This window comes from Halichoerus grypus, chromosome 11 (genome assembly GCF_964656455.1).
Source record: "Halichoerus grypus chromosome 11, mHalGry1.hap1.1, whole genome shotgun sequence".
Taxonomy (NCBI): domain Eukaryota; kingdom Metazoa; phylum Chordata; class Mammalia; order Carnivora; family Phocidae; genus Halichoerus; species Halichoerus grypus.
In genome coordinates this window covers 5,599,710-5,614,143 of record NC_135722.1, presented here as the reverse complement: position 1 = coordinate 5,614,143, position 14,434 = coordinate 5,599,710, and the positions used below count along the sequence as shown (strand labels likewise).

The 14,434-nt window shown below is 57.6% G+C and overlaps 1 protein-coding gene across 2 annotated transcripts; it reads left to right on the top strand.

Moving 5' to 3' along the window:
* The first annotated feature begins 4,393 nt into the window (after positions 1-4,393).
* RHOD (ras homolog family member D) lies at positions 4,394-13,237 on the top strand. 2 transcript variants are annotated; one of them, XM_036067517.2, is made up of 5 exons: positions 4,394-4,579; positions 9,153-9,240; positions 10,015-10,124; positions 11,931-12,040; positions 12,614-13,237. In XM_036067517.2, exons 1-5 carry the CDS (start codon positions 4,448-4,450, stop codon positions 12,774-12,776), a joined length of 603 nt encoding a protein of 200 aa, XP_035923410.1. In that variant the 5' UTR covers positions 4,394-4,447; the 3' UTR covers positions 12,777-13,237. The 2 variants fall into 2 exon arrangements, with proteins under 2 accessions (XP_035923410.1, XP_035923409.1); XM_036067516.2 differs by having other exon boundaries at positions 11,931-12,065.
* The last annotated feature ends 1,197 nt before the right edge of the window (positions 13,238-14,434 follow it).

The window sequence follows — 14,434 nt, the reverse complement described above, 5'->3', positions numbered from 1 at the left end:
CTTGGTCTCTTCTCCAGGAATCAGGGACTTGGGTCTCTGTGTGGGTTGCTCTGAGTGGACCGCCCTGCTGCTGGATACCCAGAGGGGAAGGAGGCCCCTGTCTGGCTGGGGAGACCATCACAAGGACCAATGCCATCAGACTGCTTGCGAAGCTCCGAGAAGGGGCCCTGAGCCAGGCCTGGTGGGGAGGATGGCAATAGAGAATACCACGGAGGGCTTCCTGGTGGTGTCGCTGAGCCGTCTTCAGGGCAAGAAGAACCATAAGGTTGAAAAAGGTAGACAAGGCCAAAAAAGCATTTTTGGAAGAGGGAACAATACACAAAAGGGCAGGAGTGGGCAACAAATGGGCCAACTCGTCAACCTTGCGAGAGCAAATTTGGGGGAGGCTGAGGAGAAGAGAACCAAAAGAAAGGCTTAGGGAGAAGAGGGTCGTCCAAGTTCAGTGGGTGCCGGTGCCAGGCTGCAATCCTGCAACCCCACCTACCCAGAGGGAGGTGCTGTTGTCATCCCCTTTTTTGCAGGTCCGGAAACAGAAGCTTAGAGAAGTTAGGTAACTAGTCCAAGATCACACAGCCAGAAAGCCTCAGAGCTGGGACTCAAGCTCCAGCTGTCTGGCTCCAAAGCTCATGCTCTTAACCATCAGACCACACTGCCCCCTTCCCCGACTCCTCCAGGCTGCTCTAGTTTCTCCCTCCCCTGCCCTGGAAGATCACCGCAAGTATAGGAGGATGATCTAGGTGGAAATCACCAGCAGTCCCCAGGAGGCCTGCCTCCCACAGGGCTCGAGGGTCCCAGGCCCCCTTCGTCTGGGATGCTTCAGGGACAGGCCGCACTGCATCCAAGAGGACAGGTATGGAGGTCAGTGACCTGACCACACTGGGCCACGCCTGCGTGTGGGAGGGGTGGGGTGAGCCAGCGTAGTGCCCGCAGCCGCTCAGAGCTTCACTTCCTCTCTCCTGCCTCAGCCAACTATGCCGACAGATGCCCAAAGGGACAAACAGAAAGGCTAAATAAACATAAGATGGGCCACAGGGCCCCCTCGCTCTCTGCCACTTCCACCCCATTATCAACCTTCTCATTCCACCCACCAGGACCCATAATGGCAGGTCAGGGAGAGGAGGTGAGGATAGGAGTGCAGTTAAATGGTAGCTGGAGTGGAGTGGATCTGACGGAGGCCAGACAGATGGAAACCGGAGAACAGGCTCCACCTGCCATAGACTGGGCCTGCAGCTTACTTGCCGTGTGACAGGTCCCTTCCTCTAGAGAGCCTCAGTTTCCCCATCTGAAGAATAAATGTGTTGGTCAGAAAGGCCTCTGAAGGCCCCCCCCCCACCTCTGGCTTTCGGGGATTCTGTGTGTAGGAGCTCTAGACCCCAAATGCCTGGGTTAGAATCCCAGCTCGTCCACTTACCAGCTGTGGGATCTTGGGCAAATCATCTGTCTTCTTTGGGCCTCAGTTTCCTTACTTGTCAAAGGAGGATAAGAATTATACATAATAGGATGGAATGAAGTGACACACGCCAAGTGTCTGGCATTCAGGAGATGCTCAGTGAACAGGAGGTCAGGGCTTCGGGTGGAAGAGTTCTGGCCAAAGACAAGATCTCTTGAGACCTGGTGTTTGAGCTGAAAGGGAGGGGAAGGCACAGAGGGAGGCATGAGGAGCAAAGGGTCTGTGGACCCTGCCAAGCCATCCCCAGGGGCACTGGACCTCTGAAGTTCCACTCCACCCCCGGCACCCACTTCCCCCCTCCGTCAACCACTCATAAGCGCCCCACACCCCAAGCCAGGAACTCCCAGCAGAACAGGCAGCCGGGGCCGGGATGGTGCAGGGAACGGAGCAGCCACGAGGCGGCAGCAGAGACTCGGCTGGGGCCCCAGGGGACTCCTGGCCTCAGGGAGAAGGGGGTCGGGGGGTCAAAAATACGGCAAAGGTGCCAAGGCCAGGGGGCACTGGAGCGGATGGAGGCTGGAAGGTGGTCACCTGCCTGCTGCCCCTGCCATCAGGTCATGCACTGTATTCTCACCTAGGTGGTCGTTTGGTCCTTTTTCGTTTCTCCAGTTTGTTTATTCTTTTGAGTCAACCAACCTTCCTTCCTCTCTTCCCTGCTCCGTTTTCCTTCCTTTCCCCTCTTTGTCCAGCCAGGCAGTCAATCAGACATAACATCCTGAGCCTCAGTTCCCAAATCTGTAGAATGAAGGAAGCAGATCATTTGCTCTGCTCACATCACAGTCTGACGGCTGAATGAAATAATGCATATGAGGTGTGATGTCACGAAAGAGACCTGCTGTGTGGCCAGACCTGGATTCAAACTCAAGTTCTGCCTCTTAGTAGCTGTGGATCTTAGACAAGAATTTAACCTCTCTGCCCCCCAGGGTTCCTCATCTGTAAAATGGGGCTAACAATTTCCACCTGCTAGGGGACGGTGTCGGCACAGTTAGCTATCCATTAATGGGCGTTGTTATTCTTAGGAAATGTTCAGTGAAACTGTAAGGCATGACATACGTCGAGGATGTCATTATAATGATTATCCCTATAGCAACCAAGGCCAAACGCCTCTGCCTGACTCTCAGCTCCCTTCCACCTCCAGTCTGGCCCCACCTGCCTCCTAGCCTTGTCACCCAAAGCCCGATGACAGCAGCAGTGGGGAGAATAGAGGATGACAAGGCTGACAGCTGATCCTTGGGGGACGGGGCCCCTCCCACCACTCCTTGGGGCGGGGAGCCCTGCTCGGTGGCTACACACCCAGCTCAGTGCCAAGTCATTGCTCAGCCCTTCGGCAGTTTCGGGGAGGAAAGAGCACCTAAAGGGTGGGGATGTCATGAGATGCTCCCTCCATCCAGATGAGGCTCCATCCCTCCTGCTGACTGTGGCCCTGGCTGAGCTTGGAATAAGAGTCAGAGGTCTGGGCTCTGCCTCTTTGCAATGGGGACAGTGACTCCTGCCCCAGCTGCCTCTTTGGTCCCCAGTGAGGTTCAACACGGGTTGAGGGTGCTTTTCCACCTGCCTGGCTTTGAACTCCACAAGGGATGACGTCATGACCTGCATGGGGAAGGGTGTGTGAAACCCAAAGATTCTACCGTCTATTCCTTTGAGCTTCACTGAAAGCACTCAATCCAGGATCTGGGGAGAGCCTTGTGCCCATTTTCAAAAGATTTCAATTCAGTTCAGTTCTGTATTTATTCCCAGCATCCAAAATGCTCCACTATCCAGGCCCTGTTTGGCACCTCAGCCTCTCCTGGCACCAGCTCCCCAACCTGACCTCACCTTCCATCACAGGGAAGGACCACAGCACCCCCTCAAAGTGCCCCCTCTCTCTTGCCTCCATACTTTGGCTGTGCTGCTCCCTCAGTTTGGACCACCTTTCTCCCCCCTCCCCCATTTGACTATCTCACTTTTTCTTCAAGACTCTGGCCCCTCTCCTTAGAAGGGTTTCCTGATCCCCGCCCGCCCACTCCTCCAGGTAAGGAACCAGCCCCTCTTCCCTATTGCTGTCCCACTGCCTGTCCCCACCTCTACTGTAGTTCTTACCACACCAATGTCCTGCCTGTCTCCCATTCTAGAGGTGAGCTTCTCAAGATAGGGACTTCATCTTGAAGTGTTCAAGGTTCGCAGGCCCTTGGGCATCGGTATTGGTTAAATAGTAAGGATCACTAACATGCACCAACCATGCACCAGACCCTGCTCTAAGCACTTTATTGGTGGAAGGTTCCCTCACTTTCCTTAGATGATGCCCCAGCCAGAGCTGAGACAGGTGGTCACTGACCCACCTGCATCGAAACTTCCTGGTGCTGGCTGGGGCAGGGCAGGGCAGGGCAGGCTGGCAGTGCCAGCAACTGACCCATAAGGGTGTGCCCGGGTCCCCCCCTTCCCACCTGGCCTTACACATCTGGAGGGAGGATTGTGGTGGGCTCTGATTCCAGAGCCCTGGGGGAAATGCACATTCTTTCCTTCACTCATCCATTCATTCACCCAAAGTCACTGGCTCTTGTTCAGGGCCGACCGGCGCTGGGCACCAGGGACCCAGTTCTTGTCCCTTTAAAGCTGGTAGGCTCACCTGGCTGACCCCCGCCTCCTTCCTCCCAGGGGAAGTGGGCCAGGTGCCTCCTCTTTCCCTGTCCACCCTCCCCACACACAGTCATCGTTCGGCTCCTTGTCGTCTCCCCATCGGACCCGGGTGCCCTCCCGAGGACGCAGGCTGAGCGCGGGCCCCCGTCCTGTGCCCCCCTCCGCAGGGGCTCCAGAAGAGTTTCCCGGGGGGCCGGCCCCGCCGCTCGCCCCGCCTCCGGGCTCTCACCTGGGCGCGCGCCCCCGCCCCCGCCCCCGCCCCCGCCCCCGGCCGCCCGGCGCGCACTTCCTCCCGCCGCCCCGCCCCTTCCACATTCCTGCCCCGCCGCCCGCCCCGCGCCGCTGCCCGCCTGCCCGCCGTTCGTCCGTCCGCCGCTCGCGATGAAGGCGGCCCAGGCCGCGGGCGCCGAGGCGCCGCAGGGCGCGCGGTCGGTCAAGGTGGTCCTGGTCGGCGACGGCGGCTGCGGGAAGACGTCGCTGCTGATGGTCTTCGCCGAGGGGGCCTTCCCCGAGGTGAGTGCCCGCCCCTCCGGGCCCCGCGCCCCCGACCCTGCCTCGCGCGCCTGGCCTCCCGGTCGGGTTCCGCACGCGCGCCCCGGTGCACCCACCGGGCCCTCCGAGGGGTCTCCCAGCGGAGTGTGCGCTCAAAGGCAGTTCTCGCTCCGCCATCGGAAGCGAGGGCCTCAGTAGTATCAACTGTAAAGTGGCAAGAATGGCACCTCCCTGGGAGAGGTGTCACAGGGACTGACTTAGGCAACCTGGGTACACCGCAGATCCTAAGAGAGCACTTGGTGGCCCAGCATGGCTGGGAGGGACTAAGGACACTGGAGCCAGACTTGCCTCGGTTCGAATCATGGCTTTGTCACTTAAAGCTGTGTGTCCTTGGGCAAGTCCCCTACCCTCTCTGTGCCTGTTTTCTTGACCACGTAATAGGAGTAAGGATGGTGCCCACCTTCCAGAGTCACTGTGAAGAGTGAGTTAACACAGGGCAAGGGCTCAGCTCTGAGTCTGCAGCAGGAAGGACTCACTGAAATTTGGGAAATATCTCTTCTCCACCAGCTCTTGCATGTACAAGGGACCTCTGGTGGGCTCTGTCGTGGAGGTCAGAGCACACCAGACTCAAGTCAGATAGCTTGGTTGGCACCTCAGCTCTCCTCTAACAAACCTTGTGGCCCTTGGTACCTTGCTTACCCTCTCCGAGCCTCCATTTCCTCACACAACCTCAGAGGGCGGGTGACCCAGTGAGGTGGAATTAGGGTAGGGCTGAGAGACAGCCCGTGTGTGCCTGGACATCCTGGACGCGCTGGGCACATTGGCTGTCAGTCCTTCACTAGCGTGCTCAGCCTGTCCAGGCGGGCTCCCAGGCACCAGGTCGGGGGCTGGACCCACTCACTCTGCCACCGCTCAGCCCAGTTCTGGGAGTCCATGGGTTTGCTTCCAGCATCTCATCTCCCTCCTGCCTGTCCCATCATCCTCCAAACCCCTGGGCTTTGCAGGCCCCTGGGAGTCTGATGGGGGAGGCAGGAGAGGCTAGGCCTGGTAACAGTGTCAGACCTTCCTTTTCACTGTGGCAGCATCGAGCCAACTCTTGCTTTGTGGTTTATGGAGCTGACGTCACCTCCTCTGGCCAGTCACATTTTTTTTTAAGTTGGGTGGGACAAGTTTCTGGGCCCCCAGGCGCTGCCCAAAGTAACCCAACAATTATGGCATGGTGGGGAGAGGGATCAGGCCAGCCAGGGTCTAGGAGACCGGCTGGGAGGGGTGTCCCGGGCCCTGAGACATCCTTGATGGCAAGGCTCATCCTTATTCCAGAGAGGTTGCAACATGGAAATGGGCATCTGGAAGTTGATGGAATGTGTGTTTTGAAGGGCAGGCTGGGGCTGGCCAGGGGAAGGGAGGACATGCTTGTCACCAGGGAGATGGACCTCTCTTTGTCTAGGCTCCTCATCTGTTAGAGGACCCCTCTACTTCCAGGCACAAGAAAGAACCTTTTAAGAACCTTCTTTTAAAAGAACCACAAGGTCCAAGCACCGGAAAGGCCTCATTTTAGAGGTGGGAAAACTGAAGCTAAGAGACAGTCTTGCCTTGGGGAGCAGGGCCCAGTGGTAGTGCAGGTCAAGAGCCCAGATCTCCCCACCCCTGACCAGGACACTCTCCACAGTCCCCAGTGCTCTGCCTGCCAGACCAGCCTTCTGCTCCGGCCCCGAGACTCCTCCTCTTGGCAGGCCTCCAAGCTCAGGGAACCAGCAGCTAGAAGACCTCAAGTCCCCCAAAGAGCAGAGAGTAGGCTGGGATTTGAAGGGGCCTCAGGAACCCTTGTCTGGCTGTGGCCCAGCCTCAGGTTCAAAGCCAGGGAGCAGAGTAGAGAGAGCTCCTGAGGTAGAGGGAAGTCCAGGCTGGGCACCAGCTTCTGGCCAGTCCTGGCTGACGTTTGGATTAGCAACCATTCCAAAGCCCAGGGGTCTCACAGAAGGGTGGGGAGAGGAGGGGGCAGGGAGGACCAGCCCTGCCTTCCTGAACCAGCTCAGTCCCTCCTGGTCCGCACAGGGACTCTCATGGGTGTGAAACCCCTGACTCTCCTCTCTTGAACTACGTTCCCCCATCCTGTAATGATCCATCTGTCTGTCTGTGAGCCCCATGAGGGCAGACCCAAGTCTGAGTCACCTCTCCCCTGGTCTGGCTCAGACCTGGCCCTGCCTTTCCAGCAAAGGACAGCTCAACAGATAAGATTAGACACTTACTGGTCAGAGTGACCCTGCCTGGTGGCTCGAAGAACACAACAGAGGGTGTAGACAAAGTCTATGGCGGGGGGGGGGGGGGGGGGGAGGGGGAGGTTGTGCCAGTTACAAGCCACGCAGTCTGGAATGGGGCTTTCCTGTCCACTCCTGATACTGGGGGCTGGAGAGTCGGTGACCTCAGGAGAGGCCAATGGCCTGGGACAGAGCCTGGCATCTTTTTTTTTTTTTTTTTTAATGATTTTATTTATTTATTTGACAGAGAGAGACACAGCAAGAGAGGGAACACAAGCAGGGGGAGTGAGAGAGGGAGAAGCAGGCTTCCCGCGGAGCAGGGAGCCCGATGTGGGGCTCGATCCCAGGACCCTGGGACCATGACCTGAGCCGAAGGCAGACACTTAACGATTGAGCCACCCAGGCCCCCCCGAGCCTGGCCTCTTGAGCCAGAAAGACCCGGTTCCATCCATAGCCAGCTGGCACTGTGTTACCCTGGGCGAGTCACTTCCCTGCTGTGTCATCAGGAAAATGGGGATGGCACTAACTTCCTGAGGCTGCAGGGATCAGAGACCAGGTGGAGGGCCATGCACAGTAGATCCCTAAAAAATGTGGATGATAGTGTCATCTCCGCAGGCATTTGCAAAGTGCTGATACATGCCTTCCCAGAGCTTCGTGGCCGGCTGCCCTCCGCCTCCGATCAGGAGGGGTCCTGCCACAGGTGGGCGGTGGGTGAGTGGAAGCTCCACAGGTGTCAGTCCCTTCCATGGTGACAGGCCGGGGAAGGACACACCACCTGGAGGGATGGACAGCAGCTGGCGTGGCCTCCCCTATCGCACTGTAAAGGGACACTCTTCTCCTTTAACCAGTGAGGGGACAGGCCCAAGGTCACACAGCTGGTGAGGGCCAGAGCCCGTCCTAAGCCAGGAACATCTGAGTGCAAATTCAGTGCTATAGCCATCATGTCCCACTGTCTCCCGCCAGGCAGGGGACCCGAAGGGGGGGCCCTGGGCAGGCCGGGCGCCGGGGAGCTAGGTGCAGCCTTTGTCTGTACCTACTAGTAGAGGGGGTGCCAGGTGACTAGAGTCCAGGGCGGATTGAAGCCCTATCCCAGGGCCATCCTCGACTTCTCCATAGCCCACTCAGGGACTCACCTTTCTCCCCAGCCTCCCCCTGTACCTCCCCAAGTGGCCTGGAGGACCGCACTGACCCACCACTAAGGGGCTGCCCCTCCCAGCAGCCCAGGGCCTGACTCAGTGCGGGCGGCAGGCAGGCAGGCAGACCGGCTTGAAGTCCGCCTGAGCCAAGGCAGGTACGGGCGCCACCTGGCCTAGGAAGTGGGGAGGACAGGAGGCCAGGGTCTCCCCATGCTGTGGCCCCACCGACCAACCCTGAGCAAGTGAGCGAGCCCTGGGGACCCTCGCTGTAGCTGGTCCAGCATGCCACTCCAGCAAAGGGCTCGTGTCGTGGTCGAGTTCTGAAAACCTGCTCACCTGTTGCACGTCCCCCCTTCTCATCCCTGCATTTTGTCGGTGTACCAAAGCCATCCCGTGTCCGTTCATCCAGCCTTTACGGAGAGGGAGTGTGTCAGGCTCTCGGCCTGGGGTGGCGGGGCCCCCCGAGTGACTTCCTCCTGACGCCAGACAGGGCTGATAAGAAAGGCAGAAATGGAGCGGACGTGGGAAGGGATCTAGAAGGGCCTCCTGCGGCAGGTGGCATGGGGCAGGGGTCTTGGTTGGATTATGAGAGGTTGAGAAGCAAAGCAGGGACCCCCCCCCAAAGCCACAAGCTCCCCAGAGTAGGCAGTGAGTCTGATTTATTACTTGCTCCCCAGTATCCAGAGATCTGGGGAGCTATCTAGAGAAGGTGCCACTGTTTACTGAATGAGTATATGAATGAATGAATGAGCAATCGAACGAGCAAATGTAGGTTAATGTCATTCCAGGAGGAGGGAACAGCATGAAGGAAGGCTCAGAAATGGGACAGTCCCCCATCCAAGGGGACAAAGACAAAAATAACGGTAGCTGGTACATGTAGAGTGCTTAGTGCGTGCCAGGCTCTGCTCCGAATCCTTACGGCCACACGCTGCGGTAGGGGCTTTTCCTAGTCCCACTTCACAGTTGAGAAGCCTGGGGAGGTTCCGTGCCGCCCTGGGGCAAACAGCTAGGAGGTGGCAGCTCTAGGCCTCACCCCCGCTGGCCACCTACTTCCCAGAAACTCCCTCCGTCAGACTGTCAGACTCCCACAGAAGGGGCAGGGGGTGCTGCAGGCATTCGAGGGCTCTGGCCTGGGCACCGGGGCCCACCCTGCTTCAGCAGCCGTCCTCACAGCCTCCGCCTTGCCCCCTTCTTCCTCAGAGCTACACCCCCACTGTGTTTGAGCGGCTCACCGTTAATCTGCAAATGAAGGGCAAACCCCTGAACCTCCAAATCTGGGACACAGCAGGTGGGTGTGCAGGTGGGAGGGGGGACCCCCCATGCCCAGGAGCCAAGCCCTGCCCCCTTCCTCCTGAACCACAGAGGCCCAGCCAGTCTTACCAATCTCCCAGGGACAGGTGTTGGCCAGGATTAGGGTCCCCAGGAACCTGAACCTTCTTTGCTCCTGCGCCTGCATCCGCCGCCTCCCCCGACAGAGGGTAGCCAACTGTGTCCCGGAGACAAGGGGGATCCAGAGCTCTTTTCTCTCAAGGGGTAAACTATTCCTGGCCTCCTAAGCATTCCACCCTGGCTTTAGCTTTTGTAAGATCTGCCTGACCTTGACCTCTGCCCTCCAGCTTCCTGACCTTATCCACATAGGGTTCAGTCAAATCCACACCAGAACTGAAAGCTCACCCCAGGGTATCCCAGCAGCCCCCTGACCATGCAGGGGATAAGGGGCCTTTGTCCTGGGTCCTACCTGCTTCCTACTCCTCACCCCCCAAGCCCAGGGCAAAGCCCAGGGCAAAGCAGGCCGGGCCTCTGCCTTGTCTCCGACTCCTACCAGAACAGGGCTCTCTCAGCAAGTGGTCTCACCCAGACCAGGGCTAACACAGCCCACGGGCAAGCCAGGGGAATACTGCCTGGAGGGAAACGTTCACGTGCAGTGGCCACCCAGGCACCACATTTAAATCAGACCACGAGGCACACAACCACGCCCTGATCCGGGCTCCCCCATCTGCTGGGATGACCTCCCTGATGTTGGGGAAGATCTGAAGGGAGTGCCCGCCCCCACTCTCCCCAGGGCAAGTTGACTATGACCGCCTGCGGCCCCTCTTCTACCCCGACGCCAGTGTCCTTCTCCTCTGCTTCGATGTCACCAGCCCGCACAGCTTTGACAACATCTTTAACCGGGTAGGTACCAGGGCCCCGGGGAGGTGCAGCCCCGTAGCCAGGCCACCCTGCTCTGTCCCCAGCCTTGGCTCCGCAGCCTGTCAGAGCATAGCAGGCCCCGGATGACATCGAATCCAGCACCTTTGGTGTGTATATGGGGAAACTGAGGCCCAGAGCAGAGGCAGCAACTTGCCAGAGGTCCCTTAGGGATTTGGTGGCAGGGTCTGGACTGAGAACGCTGTGGCTCTTGCCACCGTGACCTACCTGAGTATGCTGGGTCACCCAGAGGCCCCCGCATCTCCCCAGCCTGGGCCTGCCCGAGGTTGCATGTATGGGCAGCCCCCTTCTGTGTAACTGCTAGCTTTCAGCAGCCTCCCAAGATGCCCCCCAGGCATGTCAGGGGTTCCCAAGGCTGCTCACTGCCCACAGGTGCCAGGGGTGCGGGCCCTTGAGTTGTTCTGCTCCTGCCCTGCTGCCGCTGGGGCCTCCAGGTGAAGGGCATGCAAACAGCGTGCCGGGGGTTCGTCGGAGCACAGCGGGTGACGGCATGAGTAACATGAACCCCAACAACGATGGTAATGTTGACTGAGAACTTAGCTCATGCCAAGCACCGTTTTGGGCACTTCTGCCCATTCACTCATCTACTGCCCCTAACAACCTGATAGAGCCAATAGTAGTATTATCTCCAGGTTGGGAGTGGGAGAGATGTTTTGACCAGAGCGAGTGGAAGGCGGCCTTGCCATTTCCCAAGATGAGAAGGAGAAGTGGAGGGTAGGGAGGTGGGAGATGGGGGCCTGTTGGACATCGCAGTGGAGGGCCAGGTAGACCTGGAGGTCTGAGTCTGCAGCTCCCGGGAGAGGGCCAGGCTGAGCTGGGCAGATCCATTTAGGAACCACTGGTGGGGAAGAGCCTTGCACATGGGAAGGTCACCTGGAGAGAAGCAAGAGAGCAGGGTCCTAGGGCAAAGTGCCAACCAGGCGGTAGAGGAGGGAGAGATCCCTGCCTGGTGCCAGGGCTCAGGCAGGATGAAGGCTGAGGATTCAGTGTGTTGGATTTAGCAAGGTGAAGTCACGGGGGAGACCAGGATCAGGCGCAGTTTTGTAGAGGGGTTGGAGTATGGGGAGTAAGCCCAGGACCCCACCCGGGCCCCATCTGGCTCCGGGAGCCAGATGGTTTGATGCCAGTTTTTTCTGAACAGACAAACTGACTAGGCATGCACTCCTGGAGATATAAATCCCCTGTCTCCGGATTCTAGACTCCCCAGTTGCTGCCCAGGCTGAAATAACCAGGCCCCGGAGCCTCACATTCCAGAGAGCAGCTGACACAGAATAGGAGTGTTCCCTCCAACAGGCAAACAGCTGCTGCAACCATTTTGTGAGCTGCTTTATTTTTAAAGGATGACTTATTTCTTCATATATTTTACCCACTTGGGAGGCGGTCCTGGGGGCCCTTACCTTGCAGAGTGGCAGGATTCTAGACCAGGCGGGAGCAGGGCTCTGGGCCCCAGCCCCTGGGCTCAAATCCTGCCACTTCCAGTTGTGTGACCAAGGCCAAGTTATGTAGCCTCTCCGAGCCTCGGTTACTGCACTCTGTACAATGGGCCTGATGACAGAACTTGCTTTGTAGGGACTTGGGGGATTGAAGAGTTCATACATGTGAAGTCTTAGAGCCTAGCACAGAGTAATTCTCCCTAAATGTTGGCTGCACTGATAATCATTGCTGAAGTCCACCTGGGGAGTGAGAGGGTGGCCCTTTCTCCCCATCTGCGGGGAGGGACAGCAATCCCGTTGGCTAACACACACACCCACACTGCCACCCTCCCCGCAGTGGTACCCAGAGGTGAACCACTTCTGCAAGGAGGTGCCCATCGTTGTCGTGGGCTGCAAGACTGACCTGCGCAAGGACAAGTCGCTGGTGAAGAAGCTGCGGAAAAATAGGTTGGAGCCTGTGACCTACCACAGGGTAGGAAACCCAGCCCAGGGGTGGGGGGTGGGTCCTGGGAGGGGGAACCTCGGGGTATGCTGATCCCGCCCAGCCGCTCAGCAGCGTCCAGCACACTCAGGGGGTGGGTCAGGGTAGGGGTCATCTTGGAATGGTCTGGGCTTGGAAATGGTACCTAGAATACTCTAGAAGATTCTGCCTATGGAAGGGAGAGCGGGTGGTGTGCCCATTCAGGTAATCCTACCCACCCACTTCACAGATAGGGAAGCTGAGGCCACAGCTCTTCAGGCCACAGGCCCCTCTCTGCTACACATCTGTGAAGTGGGTTAGCTGGTGCCTTGAGAGGCAGGGACCCATCCCAGAACTGAGGCAGGAAACCCAAGGAAGCCATGAGAGTGCTTGGTCAACCCAGGGGCAGGAGTTGTGGGTGTCCTGGAAAAACTCACCTTCCACTTTTGTCCTGGAGACTCCCTAGGATGGCCAAGAGGGCTATGGGGAGGCAGGACGTGAGCTCTCCCCCCGCCCAGAGGCCGCCACCTCAAGGCAGCCCCCTCCATTCTCTCTATTAGGGCCAGGAGATGGCGAGGTCCGTGGGTGCAGTGGCCTACCTCGAGTGCTCAGCCCTGCTCCAAGAAAACGTCCACGCGGTCTTCCAGGAAGCAGCGCAGGTGGCCCTCAGCAGCCGCAGTCGCAACTTCTGGAGGAGGGTTACCCGGAGCTGTTGCGTGGTGACCTGACATCTTGAGGCCCTCCCTGCCCCAACCCCCCCAGCAGCTCAGGAAGGAGCTGGACGCTGAGCTGCCCAGTTGGCTGGGCTGGACCCAGTCCCGAGGCTGTGATCACCGAACTGCACCTCAAACAGATGGACACCACCAAGGCCGGGCCCCTGACCCTGGGGCTGCAATCCCTGGACTAGAGCGTAACCCCCGCCCAAGGCCTGAGGAAGGGGCTTCCAGAGCCCGCCTGCCCTGTAGAGGGCTACTCCTGGAGTCCCCTAAAAATGACTCCCAGACTCCCAGCTCCCAGCCTGGACCCACACATCCAGAAGCAGCCTGTTCAGTGCTATTCCCAGGGCTGCACCTTCGGGACCTGGCACTCCCAGGACCCTGGGCCACAACTCACACCCTCCCCCATCCCCCTGCCCCCTGCCCATCCAGTGGTAACTATAACAACTAAAACTACATTGCTTGTCAGTTATGTCACGTGTCTTGCTTTACACACATGTTCCATAGCAGAAAAGAACCCACCACATGTAGGCACTGGAATGGGACTACCCGGATCCAAACCTGGCTTTATCACTTTGGGACCTTGAGCAAATTACTTGAACCCTCTGTGCCTCAGTATCCTCATCTGTGAAATGGGACCGATCACAGATGATGTCATGGAGCCTTTAGAGGAGTAAGGGGGCATCATGAGAGACACGCAAAGAGCTTAGCAGGTGCCTGGCACCCAGTAAGTGCTCACAAAAGGTTTACAAGTGGGGTTTTTTTGTTTATGATAAATATATAATATTGCAGAGATGTAATATATATAACATACTCAATAATATTATATTAGGGTTTTCTGGAGAAACAGAACCATGTAGAACCAATAGGGTGTGTGTGTATGTGCAGAGAGAGAGAGAGAAATTGTAAGGAATTGGCTCATGGGATCACCGGGCCTGGCAAGTCCGACACCGGTAGGGCAGGCTGGAGATTCAGGTAAGTTGTGGGATCAAGCCCAGCGCCGGGATCCGTGTTCAGCATGGAGTCTGCTAGAGATTCTCTCCCTCTCCCTCCCTCTGCTCCTCCCCACACTCAAACGTGGGCTCTCTCTCTCTCTCAGATAAAATTAAAAAAAGACAGCTCAAGGGAGGGACCACTTCATGGGGATGTCGTGTAGAGCGTGTGACTCTTGATCTCAGGGTTGTGAGTTCGAGCCCCATGTTGAGTATAGAGATTATTTAAAAATAAATCTTTGGGGCGCCTGGGTGGCTCAGTCAGTTGGGCATCTGACTTCGGCTCAGGTCATGATCTCAGAGTCCTGGGATCGAGCCCCATGTGGGGCTCTGTGCTCAGCGGGGGGTCTAGAGATTATCCCTCCTTCTCTGGCTTGTGCTCTCTCTCTCAAATAAATAATAAAACCTTTGAAAAAATAAAAATAAATAAATAAATGAAAATATATCTTAAAAAAAGGGAGAAAAGGACACTTGTGCCAGAGGAGGGCTCATGGCTTGGGTTACAGAGCTCAACTGAGGCAGGTGAAATGATGTTATTGGCCTGCTCCAGAAACCCTACGTGGATTACAGGCTCCACTCCAAGGTTTTACTATAAACTGCTCAGGAATGGGAAATAACGTTTCCTGGCCTAGATTTCTAGCCTGATTTCTCCTCCCCGCCAAGCATACCCCAC

Bases quoted from the DNA above. Each gene is read 5' to 3' on its own strand.
- RHOD (XM_036067516.2), top strand. From the start codon at position 4,448: ATGAAGGCGGCCCAGGCCGCGGGCGCCGAGGCGCCGCAGGGCGCGCGG. The intron at 4,580-9,152 runs GTGAGTGCCCGC...CTTCTTCCTCAG, and splicing joins CCGAGGGGGCCTTCCCCGAG to AGCTACACCCCCACTGTGTT. The intron at 9,241-10,014 runs GTGGGTGTGCAG...CACTCTCCCCAG, and splicing joins CCAAATCTGGGACACAGCAG to GGCAAGTTGACTATGACCGC.